Source organism: Phoca vitulina, unplaced genomic scaffold (assembly GCF_004348235.1).
Source record: "Phoca vitulina isolate PV1807 unplaced genomic scaffold, GSC_HSeal_1.0 scaffold1, whole genome shotgun sequence".
NCBI classification, from domain to species: domain Eukaryota; kingdom Metazoa; phylum Chordata; class Mammalia; order Carnivora; family Phocidae; genus Phoca; species Phoca vitulina.
Window position 1 is genome coordinate 33,515,952 of NW_022589704.1, and position 13,351 is coordinate 33,529,302.

A 13,351-nucleotide genomic window follows, 5' to 3' on the forward strand; every position below is an offset into this window, starting at 1 on the left:
GACTAATTATAGGTCCTGCAGAACACCATTTCTACAAGTTGAAGCCAAAGCCAATTCACCTGTTTCCTTTTTTAAGTCAGTTTTCTTCGGGCATGTTTAACAATGTATACCTAATTTTTATTTGTTTTTACAGTGACTCAATATCTTTCTTATAACTTGAAACAAGCCTAAAATAGCTTTTTGTTTCAATTGTACTTGACAGAATAGATTCAGCGTATTGCTAAAATTCTGAAGAGTGTTTCCACATAGTTTGGGTGCATGTGATAGACTGGAAGGTGCTTAGGACAGTCTTCAAGAAGCCATTCAAGATGAAGTCAGCTGTGCTGACATCTTCTGAAATGGTGTCACTTGCAGATTTGAAGATAGTTTCATGCATCTGTTCTAAGTAACCTTCTCCTTCTCCCCCTTCACATATTCTGGTCCTGCCATTCTCTGTGTTCCAGACAAGGAGGAATTTGTTGGCTCTGGTCAGAAGTTCTTTATCGGTAGGTAATGATTAATAAGAGGCGGGTCGTTGTCACTTGTCAAGTTTTATTCATACCATCCTGACTCTTCTGAAAGCTTCTTTTGCCAGTGAACATTTCCAGACTTGTTCCTTGTTCTGCTTTCCTCTATCCCCCAACTCCTTTTTTTGGGTCCATATTCTGCTGTGTTGATCACTCATTATAATTCATCTGGTTTCCACCGGATAGCTCTTAATTATTCATCAAACACAAATCCTTGGTTCTCTTCCAGACTGTTTCATGACATACTTATGTTACTCTAAAGAGACCAGTTCTCTGACTACTAAACTTGGTGTTGATGACCACATTTCTGTAATCCGTCAACTGGTCAGAGCTTTCTGAAGGACCCATTTAAAGGTTCCTGTAAAACCATGCTGGGTCTCCTCCAAGAGACAGTGGGGGAACAGCAGGGTCAGTAAAGTGAAATGTTGGTTCCTTGGGCCTGGATACACATCAGAATCATTGAGAGAGCTTTAAAAACAAAACAAAACAAAAACCATGGGGCCACTTTTCTGCATCCCTTCGAGAATACCTCAGCCCCAATGCCATTAAATAAGCCAAAAGAGCAGACGTCTGCACAAAGGTGGGGAAGAAGCAGCCTGGGGTGGGGCATCACTGAGCCGTGTGAGGAGAGCTTTTGTGCAGGGGACAAGGGTCGACTGGTACAGGTTGTCAGGGCCAGAGCAAAGTGAGGAGGACCGCTGCCTCCCCTGGGCTCTGACACTTCGCAGCCTCTACAAAGATGGCCTCCTCACCTCACGTGGCCTCTGACACTTCCTGCCAGGTTGCCGATACCATCCGTCCCTCGTCCTGCACAGGTGCTTTCGATTAATACAAGTAAATGTACTGAGAACCATCGGTCAGGTTTCTCACTGTTAGAGAAAGGAGTTGCATGTACGGCAAGGGTGGGGGCAGGTGGCTGGAATGAATCCTGTAGTGTTGAGCTTGCATTGTAGGTCTTGGTGTGAACTCCTGGTGTGCAACATATATAGATAGATACAGATGTGTGTGTGTGTGTGTGTTTATATACACACAGAGTCCAGAACTCTATCTCTGGGAAGGACCTGGGAACAGCTCTTTTTTGAAAATACCAGAAGGCCCTGAGATTTGGTAGGCAGATGAAGCAGGATTCTAGAAGTTCAGAAACCAAGGCTAGTGTCCAACTGTGCCACTGATCACACCATTGTGAGCAGCCACCGGACCTGTCTGTGTCTTAGAGTATCCATCTGAGAACTGTGGGTAATCAGCCTGCTGCACTGTTTCCCTCCTGGCCCAGGCCACTATCCTCTGGGGCACCGCAAGGGCCTCCCACCTGCTCTCCTGTGAAGCTACACTTTACGTCCTCCCCACAGCAACAGAGGACTTCTTCAGAAACATAAACCATGTCACACCCATTTCTCTACCACCCAGTGACTTCTCAGCGCCCTTGGACCACAATCCAACACTCAGCTGGAGCCCCCTGCCACCTCCCCTGCTTCCTCACCAGCCCCATTTCCTACCATTCTCCCTGCTGCTCACCACCTTGCCTCAGGAGGGCCTCCTCGTGCTTCCCCCAACACTCCGGGAACACTCCGTTCTCTGCACCTTAGCAGTTGCTGTTCCCTTAGCCTGGGTTGGTTTTTCCCTAGACGCCTCCTCACCTGGCTCCGTGACTTCATTCCCACCTCTGCTCAATGTCACTTTTTCACACACACTTCCCTTGAACCACCTGCGTGAAGAAGCACCCCCGTCACTCTCTATCCACCCACCTTCTAAGCCCTTATTTTTGTTGATGTGTTTACTTTTCTCTCTCCTCCTCCATGAAATGTAAATGTCAGGAGGAAATGGGTTTGAGGTAGTGGACCACCGGGTCCCCAGCACCTGGCACATGGGGGGCACTGGGTGCAGCCTAGAGGCAATATGTGGAGCATTCTGCTATTTTTCCTTCGCGTTGCTTCCTCTTTTCTACCTTCAGACAGACGTGATGATGCTCGTTAACACTTGCCGATGGCAGTCACCGCAGGCTCCATCAGGCGTGGAGGAGAAGTGATCTCTCCTGCCTGCATGTGACGTCCTGTGCCTTCCCACCCTCGCAGCTGGCTTCCGCCGCAGCATGCGCCTTTGTCGCCGCAAGTGCCACCTGGGCCAGCTGCGCGCGCGGCTGTGCGGCCCCAGCGCGCCGGGCGCGCCGTACGAGGAGGTGGTCAGGTACCAGCGCCGCGCGTCCGATAGGCACCGCCTCATCGTGCTCGTGGGTACGTCCCTGCTCACGGTGGCCCTCCTCCTCCGTAGCGAGCTCGTCCTGCTAAGATTCGGCGGGCTGGCGTTGGGAGTAGTGGCAAAAGTAGCATTCTTGAGCGACTCCCCTATAAACGCCTGAAAAAACCCCCTGTTCTATATGTGTGTGTTTATAAATAAGACTTTGTTGTCTCACGCTTTTATTGCGTACAGTTGAGTGTGGTATGCCCCGGTATGTAGGTACCGGGGTAATAACAGATTGTATTATGATGAAGCTGGTTTTGTTTTGTTTTTTAACCTGTTTAGAGTTTGTTTTCTAAGCATAGAGGAGTATTCCCCCCAGACTGCATTATCAGTCTGTATCAGAAATGAAAATCCTTAAGAGCTATTTCCCTAAGATATTTGTAATCACCTTCTTTAGAGAAGTGTTTAAAAGTCTTTTGGACTGTATGTCTGGTGTTAAAGAACAGGGCAAATACAGTACTGGGGCGACCTGCTTTTGTGACCAAGAGCTGCGCAAAGCCGGTCCCTGCAGCAGTAGGGACGTAGGTCTTGCTGCCATCTCTGTGTGTATTCCACCTGTGACCGGGGGAAGCCCCGGTACGGCAGAACAGCGTGCCTTACCGCCAGGCCCGGCCACAGAATTGGCAGGGCTCAGGGCAAAATGAAAATACAAGAGCTTCTTTAAACATGACTAACATTTTGGGGTGCCTAGGTAGCACAGTTGGTTAAGACTCCAACTCTTAGCTTCAGCTCAGGTCACGATCTCAGGGTGTGAGATAGAGCCCACCTTGGGCTCCTCGCTGGGCGTGGAGCCTGCTTAAGTTTCTCTCTCCCTCTGCCCCTCCTGCTCGTGCCCTCTCTGTCTGTCTCTCTCTCGCTCTGAAATAAAAACATAAATCTTAAAAAAAAAAAGTTTAACATTTCAAGATGGTAAAGGGAGAACATTAAACCAAGTGCAGTATCCTAAGCATGGGCCCTATGTAACTGCATGAAGTCAGCCCTGACTTCAGTTACACATGGGGTGCTGACTCACAGAACCCATAAATCTAAAGGCTGATTTCTGGGTTGTAATGTGATAGACACTTCATTTGACTGGAAAGGTAGGTTTTCTCGGTAGATTATCTGAAATGAGGCCAGAGAATTCTCAGAGTGCCCAACATTAGATGACGTTTGCTGGTGTGACCAATTCCTGTAATTCCCCAGCTTTTTTCTGGGATGTTGAAGAAGTGTGGGTTATTCTGTGGGTCCCCAGGAAAATTCCTAAGAGCTTTCTGGAATTGTTTCAGTTGGTGAGAAGAAAAGATATTTAATTTCCTGAAAAACATTTGCTCTCAACTGTCTTCAGTAGAAGAACTGAAATGATTATGTCACCACATAATTATATTTATCTATGTCTAATGATTTCTGTATGTGGCCTTTTGTGTTTAGGACCTTCTGGTGTTGGAGTCAATGAACTGAGAAGACAACTTATTGAGCTTAATCCTAAGCATTTCCAAAGTGCTGTGCCACGTACGTGTAGTTTTTCTTTCCTAGCAGTTCATGTTTTGGTCAAACTGTCTTTGCCTCCACAGATGCACCAATCTCAGTTAACTATGCCATACCATTTTTGTTGTAAAAACAAAAGACACCAGGGATAGTCCTTATATAATATTTCTAACTATATTTATTTTAATAGAGGGAACTGATTCATGGCCATGTAGCTCGCTAGGCTTTTAAAAGGTGACTGTCTCTTTTCCATTTCTTAACAATCATATAGATGACCCTTCAGGAAAACTAGTATTTAGTAATAATAGCTAAGTAATAATAGTACTTACTGTCTTCCTGGCACTGTGCTTGGCTCTTTAAATACCTTATCTTATTTTTTAAAATTTTAATGTATGCAGATGTAATTTTATATAAACTGTAAGTATGATCATACCATCCATGGCAGGAAAGAGCAAGTACACGTGGGTGCTTTCCCTTCACTTCAGTTCAAGAAAGGAACTTAGAGAAACACTTAAGAGCTTAGTATGTGTTCCCTGCAGTCTGGGGGACACAGACGACCGGTGTCAGATTTATCCTTGAAAAATCTAAAGAATTTAGAGGAGTGGCTAGGGGCTGTAGTTTGGGAAGTAGCTGCCCTTTTAGAAATCACAAATGACTAGCTGGAATAGAGACAGATTTGAGATACTCGGTGGTGGTGGTGGTGGTGGTGGGGTTTGCAGAATAGCCCAAGAGTCCTCCAGGAGAGCAGAGCCACATTTAAATATCTGCCAAGTCTAAAGGAAACCTATAGTATCCAGCATCAGCGTCAGGAAGTAAGAATTTTCCTGCTCTTTCCTCTCTTCTCTGCATTCTAGCCTTGGATAGCTATAAAACTGGGGAGGAACAGTAGAAAGGCAATGAAAGGGAAGGGAAGAAGTGAATCCTACTTCCTTTCCTACTTCTAGCTTCTCTGACTGCAGCTTTTGTGGCTATAGCAAGTCTGAGCCAGGTGTGGGGAGGAGGAGAAATCCAAAATAGAAATGAAATTAATAATTTTGATTATTACATAGGAACGGAGTTTTAGTTATTACATTGAGACTGCGTTTTGTGGCACAAAAGATGGTGCCCCCCCCTTTTTTTAATCTAAGAATAATCAGAAGAGTCATGGTAACTGCTAGATTCTCATCCAGGGCCAGGGGAAGGTCTTGTACCACAGAAGGCAGTGGGGGACAGAAAACGTTGCTTTATGGTCACATACCTTAGGTTATGCTTTCCAAACACTGTTCACACGTGTAAGAATGGACATTGATCTCCAACACAAAAACTACAAAAGGAAGCACCAGTTTTCAATAATCTGGATAAAAATAAAATTCCCACAGAACATAGAGGAACTGTAAGAAGTATGACTAGCCATCATTCAAAGTGAGAAAATGTTGTGCATATTTTGCTTTTTAAATTGAATGCATAGTTTCTAAGTTTAAGATGAATACCTCTAGTTATGCACCAGTTCACAGATTTTTAACCTACCATATAAAATATAGTCCAGGAGAAGCCACGGAGAAGGAGTCATCTTAAGTTTATATTTACATAATTTACTATAACCTGAGAGCTATAGTGTTTTATTATAATTTTTTTCAATACAAATCTATAGGAGAAGTGGCATAACTGTAGAAACTCTAACGATCTGCAGAGAGGCTTGAATAAAGAAAAAACAGGGGCATCTGGGTGGTTCAGTTGGTTGAGCATCTGACTTTCGGTTTGGGCTCAGGTCGTGATCTCAGGGTCATGAGATCAAGTCGGGCATCGTGTGTATACGCAAGCAAGTTAGTTGCTCTCTAAAATCTTCAGTTATGGGGCCCCTGGGTGGCTCAGTTGGTTAAGTGTCTGCCTTTGGCTTGGGTCGTGATCCCAGGGTCCTGGGATCGAGCCCCATATCGGGTTCCCTGCTCGGCAGGGAGTCTGCTTCTCCCTCTCTCTATCTCTCTCTCTGCTCCTCCCCCACCAAATAAATAAATTCAATCTTTAAAAAAATAAAATAAAATCTTCAGTTACTTATCAGTAAACTATGGATAATAACATTTCATCTGGGTAGGTGGGGGAGGAGTGAAATGGGATCTTGGGAAATGCACTATCTAAACAGAAGATATCTTCTGTGCTGGGGGCCTTTAGGCATCTTAAGCCTCACACATAATTCATTCATGCCTATTTTGAAGTAAGAGCAGGTACCCCTTCGGTCCTCCCCATCCTGGCTTAACACTTAACACATTCATGTCCACACCATGAGCACTTAATAAAGGTTTCTAGATGAACTGATTTAGATATGAGAACTTCTTTCTTATCCCCAGTTCAGGATCCCTCTTTTTGGTTCTAGCATTTTATTTATCTGTTTATGTATTCATTTATTTATATTGATTGGACATCTTTACCCAGATGTATGTTTGTACTAAATCAAAACAATTTGTAGATTCTAAAGACTTTTTTAAAAATTCCATATTTTGATAGATACTACTCGCTCCAAAAAGAGTTATGAAATGGATGGACGTGAGTATCACTATGTGTCAAAGGAAGCATTTGAAAGCCTCGTGTATAGTCACAGGTAAGCTAGACGTTCAGAATCTAATTCCCCCCTTTGGTTATTTTACCTTCAAAATAGATCCACTATTTTTATGCATTACCCAAATTCCTTTTGGGGTAATTCCTTTTGTTTTCTGGGGGAATTCCTTTTGTTTCTGAAGAGTTAAGCAAGAACATGTAAATTGGTAGACTTGTACACTAACTCATTGGGTTTGGAGTGGGAGCAGAATTGAACTGCAAATTTTAGAGACTTTGGAGAAAGAGTTAAGTCCTAGATCCTTTAATATTTTTTTTCCTGTCCATTTTCCACTTGTGCTAGTGAAGTCCACATATTTACATCCTATCTATGTTACTACTGGTAATATTTTACTTGTAGAAAGAGTTCTTGTTTCCCTTGTGGCACCCTTGCAGGATGCTCGAGTATGGTGAGTACAAAGGCCACCTGTATGGCACCAGTGTGGACGCTGTTCAAACAGTCCTTGATGAAGGAAAGATCTGTGTCATGGACTTAGAGCCTCAGGTAGGTGTGTGGTGGAAGGTTTCCCATCTCCCCAAAGTAATGAATGAATGTCATGAGTTTTGTGCACATGCTGTAAGTTGTAGTTGAGGCATTTTATTCTGTTAGCCTTTTAGGGATAAGACCACTTACCATATCTAAGGGCCAGGATCTTATGTGAAGGAACAGTTCACCAATATCTTGTCTTTAGTTAGGAAAGGAATCTTGCTTCTCAGATACAAAAAGAGAACTGAGCTGGTGGCTATAAAGAAAAGTTCGAATCCTGCTTTGACCTTGATCACAAAGGCATCAAGGAAATTGGTGGAGGGAATAAGATGTTGCTTGACACAAGGAGGTGAGGTTCCTATGTGGTTGTATCTACAGCTACCTCTGAGACCATATGTGGAATGAGGCAGGAGTGAGCCGGGTAAGATAAAAAGCACACAATGTGTAGGCTCCATTTTTTTTGATCCTTGTATTTTGGGGTTTTTTTGTAGTCATTTAAAAATAGACCACATGCGCTAAAGAGAATCAGGGGATAAGACAGTTGTTCTTCCTTGGGTCAAGGCTGGTGGTCAGTGTGAACATGTCAGTAGTATCCAATATAAGATAATAACAAGAGGAAAGGGAAGTGAGGATGAAACAGAACTGATCCACCTTTAGAGTTTGTCTTTGTCTTTGTGCCATGAGATTATGTATAGAATCCTATTCTCAGATTTCAGAAGGGTGTCATGACTAGTAAGAGGAAGAGCCACAGTTTAAACTTAATTTTGATTCTCTTAATTATTAAAATGTTTATTTTTTAGAGTTGAGGAATTGGGGGCAAAGGAGAATAAATAAAAATAAATTGCTAAAAATAATTGATTTCTTTTTTTTTTTTTAAGATTTTATTTATTTGACAGAGGGAGAGAGACAACGAGAGAGGGAACACAAGCAGGGAGAGTGGAAGAGGGAGAAGCAGGCTTTCCGCTGAGCAGGGAGCCCCATGCAGGGCTGGATCCCAGGACCCTGAGATCATGACCTGAGCCAAAGGCAGATGCTTAATGACTGAGCCACCCAGGCACCCCAATAATCGTTGATTCCTGATCTGAGAAATTTTGAGAACATTTGTGTTTACTCTAGGAAATTAAGACTTCTTTTTTAAAATGTGCACTTAATTTTTCTGTGTAGGGTATTCAAGTAGCTCGAACCCAGGAACTGAAGCCTTATGTCATATTTATAAAGCCATCTAACATGAGTTGTATGAAGGAATCTCGGAAAAATGCCAAGATCATTACAGACTACTTTGTGGACATGAAGTTCAAGGTAAGATACAGAGGAAATAGATGAATGTATTTTTTTTTCTAGTAAAAAGTCACTGTATTGTTTCCATAACATCCCTATGTTAAGGAATGTGATTTTTGTTTCTAATGAAAAATGTCCTTATGATTTATCCTTTTTACTGGACATGATTTGTAGACATTAAAATAAAGTATAATAAATGCTATGATGCTGCTCTTATTTTTTTTTTCTAGTCTAGCTTAAAAAAAAAAAAAACTCAAACCAGAGTTTGCAAAGCCACACTGGGTGTGCATAAGACTGACGTTTACATTTTATTATTTATTGAATGAAAAAGTTTGAGAATTTACTTTAAAAATGCTGTAGTGAATGGGGCACCTGGGTGGCTTAGTCGGTTAAGTGTCTGCCTTCGGCTCAGGTCATGATCCCGGGGTCTTGGGATTGAGCCCCCACCACCCTCGAACTCCCTGTTCAGCGGGGAATCTACTTCTCCCTCCCCCTCTGCCCCTCTCCCCCTGCCTCTGCCCCCTCCCTGCTCTTGCATGCTCTTTCTCTCAGATAAATAAAATCTTTTTTAAAAATGCTGTAGTGAATATATCTTATCTGTAATATGAGGTATCTCTATAAAATGTATTTCTAAATGCAAACATTATGTATTAATGATGATGGAAATTATAGAGAGGCCGGGACAAGTGGGATTAATCAGTGAACTCTTCCTAGAATAGGTAATTTTTTCCCAGTTTTTTTTAATTAAATCTACCTTAACTATTTTAAATCATCACAAATATTCAGCAAGATGTATAAATCTTATATGTAACAGCTCAATGAATTTTTACCTGTGCATGCACCCAGATAACCATCACCTAGATCAAGATATTATATTCACTTATTTTGTGTGTGTGTGTATGGTAAAAAACACATAAAACACAAAACTTACCATCCTAACCATTTTTAACTATACAGTTCAGTAGTGTTAAGTATATTTACATTGTGAAACAGATCTCTAGAATTTTTCATCTTATAAAAGTGAAATTAAACATATAGAATGCATCACAAATTTGCATGTCTTGCTTGCATAGGGGCCATGTTTATCTGTATTGTTTCCAATTTAATACATGTGCTGCTGAAGTGAGCAAGATTGTATTATTATATAATCCCTTGTTATTTTTTCTATCTTCATATTTTTTGTGACTACTGTATGAAAGTCTGATTCTTCAGTTTGCATTTCAGACAGTGGAGTCCATGGATATATTCTCTGAATCTTACGGGCGTTTAAAATTGTGTTCTCATTTTTATGGTGATCTAAACAAATTAACAAAATTGTTTCTGGGTCATCTTGTAAAGGAGTACCGCTACGACATTTCAGCGCCTGCATTTGTATTTGTGTTTATGATTTTTTTTTTTTTTTGAGAGAAAGGGCGGGCTTGCTTTATTTTTATACCAAACCCTCAGGTGCCCAACTAAAAGGCTTTCGTCTTGAAAGTGATAAAAGAAAGGAACCTCCCTAAACACTCGACCGGCAAGCTCTGCTCGGGGGCACAGAGGCTGCCAGCAAACAGACGTGCAGACAGAGTGCATGTAAAGCTCACTTTCTAAAGTACAATTTTGCTTGGCCTGTTCCACTGTTGGCAGCAAAATCGTTAGAATTTTAGGCAAAATGGGCCAACCACACACCCCAAGGAATCTGGAGTCTTTATCTCAAGCATAAAAAGTGCAGCCAACGCACGTTCCGGGGCCGTGGGGAGGGCACGAGCCTGTGGGAGGGGGCGGGCAGGGCCTGCACGTCCCCTCGGGAACCCACGTGCCTCACAAGCACGAGCGACCACACCAGCTCCGAGGTTTGGGAGGACGACTTTACAGCTCGGCGCGAAGGGAGAGCTAGCAGAGAACAAGGCACAGTCCCGCCCACGCCACCGGCCCCGCGGAAACCCGACGGCGCCTGCGCGGCGTGCAGCGGGGCACGGGCTTCAGAAACAGTAGGACACGTGGGTGACCCAGGGGGCGGACTCCTCCTTGGAGCGCTTGGCGGAGCTGGGAGTCGTGAAAAGGCACTTGTAAACTTCCGATTCTTCGCGTCGGCAATGGACCTCTTTGTGGTTCCACGCAGAGGCTTCCCGACTTTTCCAGAAGAGCTCCCATTTGCTGCTGCACTTTTGGGAGCTGAGCTGCCTTTCTTCTCTCTAGAATCAAGGCTGGTTTCTTCAGGCTTCCCCGTCTTAATTTTTGATGGCCCTGGGGATTCTTCACTGACACCTGGCTTTGAGACAGACTCTGCCGCCTTGGGTTTCTTTGCTTTCTTCCCCAGCTTCGCCCTCAGCCTCCTCTCCTCCATCCTCCTCTTCAGCGTTTCCACGTCCTCCTTGGTGCCATTGAGCACGATGACGTAGTCCTCCTGGAAGGCAGCCCCACATGTGTGACAAACTTCTGCTTTTATCTCTTTCAAGGCTCGTTCAGAAAACACACAACCACAGCACCGCAGGAAGCAAAACCTGTGCGGGCCATTCATCTCCAAGCCCACAACGGGGCAGATGAAACGTGCCCGCTGGACGTCATCGTGTTTGTCACCTTTTGTGTTTTCTTTGTCCCCTTCCCAGGCAGGATTATCAGAAAGCCTTAGTTCTGTCACATTCTTAATGCTTTTAATGTGAGATGCTGCCTTCCCAAGAGCCTTTTCGGAAGATTTGTCCAATAGAAACTCAATGACGGCATCTTTGTTATAAAGTCCGCCAAGTTCACAGGCAACTATTGGTCGCCTTAATATTTCTTGACTTAGAGTACAATAGTTCCACTGGGCCACTAATTCAGCATCTTGGTCAGTCTTCTCCATCTTCTTCAGCCCCTTCACCAGTTCATGTCTCTTGGGGATTCTTCCTCCGTCGCAACCCATCGCCAGCCAGGAGTCAAGAGTCAGTAGCGATATCTATTTGTGTTTATGATTGCACTGGCAACAAGTTGTACTATTTTAATTGTTGTGGACAAATAAGAAAATAACAGCAAGGAACTTAACGCATAGTGCCAAATGAAGGTCAAATGACCTTCACTAAATGAACGTTTCATATTAGTGGAAATGGATAATATTAAAGGTGAATTAGGTCATGTCAGCATGAAGCAAAGGACAATTAGGGTATGCCTAATTCACTAGAATCAGGTCATACCATCCTCATGTTGAAAGTGGCAAAATAATGTCATTCTTATCAGTATTTAATTTCAGGAACTGTATTTTACTTTATAAAACTTCATTTGCAATTTATGTAAAAGTTTTCTATTTAACTGGTAAATTTGTTTTTTTTCTTTCTCTTCCTTTTTTTTTTTTTATGTACAGTTTGAAAGCTTCAAGTGTTTAGATAATAGAATAAGAAAATTTGAGTCCAAATGGGAAGTTGAGGGGATTGTTCTGGCTACCATTACTTAGTTTTGCAAAACCTTGACCAGGGAAACATTAAGTAAGGCTAAAGATAGAAACAAATTTTGTGGTTTAGAAGAGACGATGTTTATTTGACCTAAGTGTTTTCGTAAATAGCTTCACAACTGAATGTAACAGCAAAACAAATTGCGTATCATTTCTATTTATCTCATTAAGTCTGTGCTATCCATATATATTTTTTTTAATCTCTCATAAAGGATGAAGATCTACAAGAGATGGAGGATTTAGCCCAAAAAATGGAGGCACAGTTTGGCCAGTTTTTTGATCATGTGATTGTGAATGACAACTTGCAAGATGCATGTGCCCAGTTGTTGTCTGCTGTTCAGAAGGCTCAGGAGGAGCCTCAGTGGGTACCAGCACAGTGGGTTTCCTCGGATACTGAGTGTTAAGGAAGCCTCCTGCTTTGTGCCGGAGTTGTAACTATACCCATCTGTAACAGAGCTCTGGAATAACGGCTGCAAAGCAAAACAACAGTATTTGCTCCCTTTGTAATGTATGCAACTTTAAACGTGGTGCAGTTTATTCATTAAGCTTATTTGAAAAAAATATTTGCAGTGTATGCATGTGGAATTACCTCCTTGGCTTTCAGGAAAAAAAAGTTTTCCTTTACCTCATATGCAGCAGTGGTAAGAATACAAACAATGTTAAGCCACTGAGTGTGAAAACCTTTTATAGATTTCGTATGGTCTTTGTACAATTCAGATAAAAGAGCTTCCCTAAATAAAATAAGTAGTACTTAATTTCAGAAACTGTATTTAACCTCATGCAATTTCTGTTTTATGAAAACGGCTTTTACAAAAAGTGCCTACTTGACTGACTCGGCAAGAAAAAAGGGGTAATGTACACATTTCACATCTAACATGAAAACGTACAGAAATGGCACTGCCCTCATTTATATACATCAGTCTACAAGGAAAAAAATTATTCTTCTGATCAGAGCTGTAACCATCATTAATTTGCCTAAAAGCCAATATCCACATCACGCCTAAATTAGGAAAGGGCAATTGACTTTAGTCCTAGAGATCGGTATATGAGAAAACCGTAAGATGAGAATGCTATTCCAGGAAGTCTTATTTTTCTTTCATCCCTAGGTCTTGAGACTTCCAGTCAGTCTTGCTGCCCCTGTATCTGTCTTCTGCATCATTCTCTAATGTTCCCCATACCCACACTCTACCCCTCTACCCCTCCAATATCTTTCTTAACTATAAAACAAACCAAGTGCATACTTCAAAATATTTTTAGTTTTTTGCTTGAAGTGATCTTTAAAAAAAAAAACCCAAGAAAAAATTAAACCCAACCTTCCCCCCCCAAAAAAACCCAACCAAAGAAAATTAAGTCATTTTTAATGATAACGTGAACTTGGATCTGATTTATGTTGTGGGTTTGTTTGGT

The 13,351-nt window shown here is 42.4% G+C and overlaps 2 protein-coding genes and 1 non-coding gene across 3 annotated transcripts in view; 1 reads left to right on the plus strand and 2 right to left on the minus strand.

The window, feature by feature from the left end:
• Positions 1 to 12,699, plus strand: part of MPP4 (membrane palmitoylated protein 4) — a 44,800-nt gene extending 32,101 nt beyond the window's left edge. Inside the window, exons 17-23 of the mRNA XM_032402501.1 lie at positions 444 to 485; positions 2,579 to 2,737; positions 4,152 to 4,232; positions 6,690 to 6,783; positions 7,173 to 7,281; positions 8,428 to 8,562; positions 12,157 to 12,699. Of these exons, the coding sequence (XP_032258392.1) occupies positions 444 to 485; positions 2,579 to 2,737; positions 4,152 to 4,232; positions 6,690 to 6,783; positions 7,173 to 7,281; positions 8,428 to 8,562; positions 12,157 to 12,348 (812 nt within the window). The 3' untranslated portion in view covers positions 12,349 to 12,699. The remainder of the gene's footprint in view (positions 1 to 443; positions 486 to 2,578; positions 2,738 to 4,151; positions 4,233 to 6,689; positions 6,784 to 7,172; positions 7,282 to 8,427; positions 8,563 to 12,156) is intronic.
• On the minus strand, positions 9,570 to 9,671 carry LOC116638124. Its single transcript, XR_004300630.1, has one exon. It is a non-coding gene; the product is annotated as a U6 spliceosomal RNA (small nuclear RNA).
• LOC116632656 (replication termination factor 2-like) lies at positions 10,286 to 11,740 on the minus strand. Its single transcript, XM_032404595.1, is given in 2 exon segments — positions 10,286 to 10,609; positions 10,612 to 11,740. Coding segments are annotated over 2 exon segments (918 nt in total). The 5' UTR covers positions 11,423 to 11,740; the 3' UTR covers positions 10,286 to 10,502.
• Positions 12,700 to 13,351: the final 652 nt, after the last annotated feature.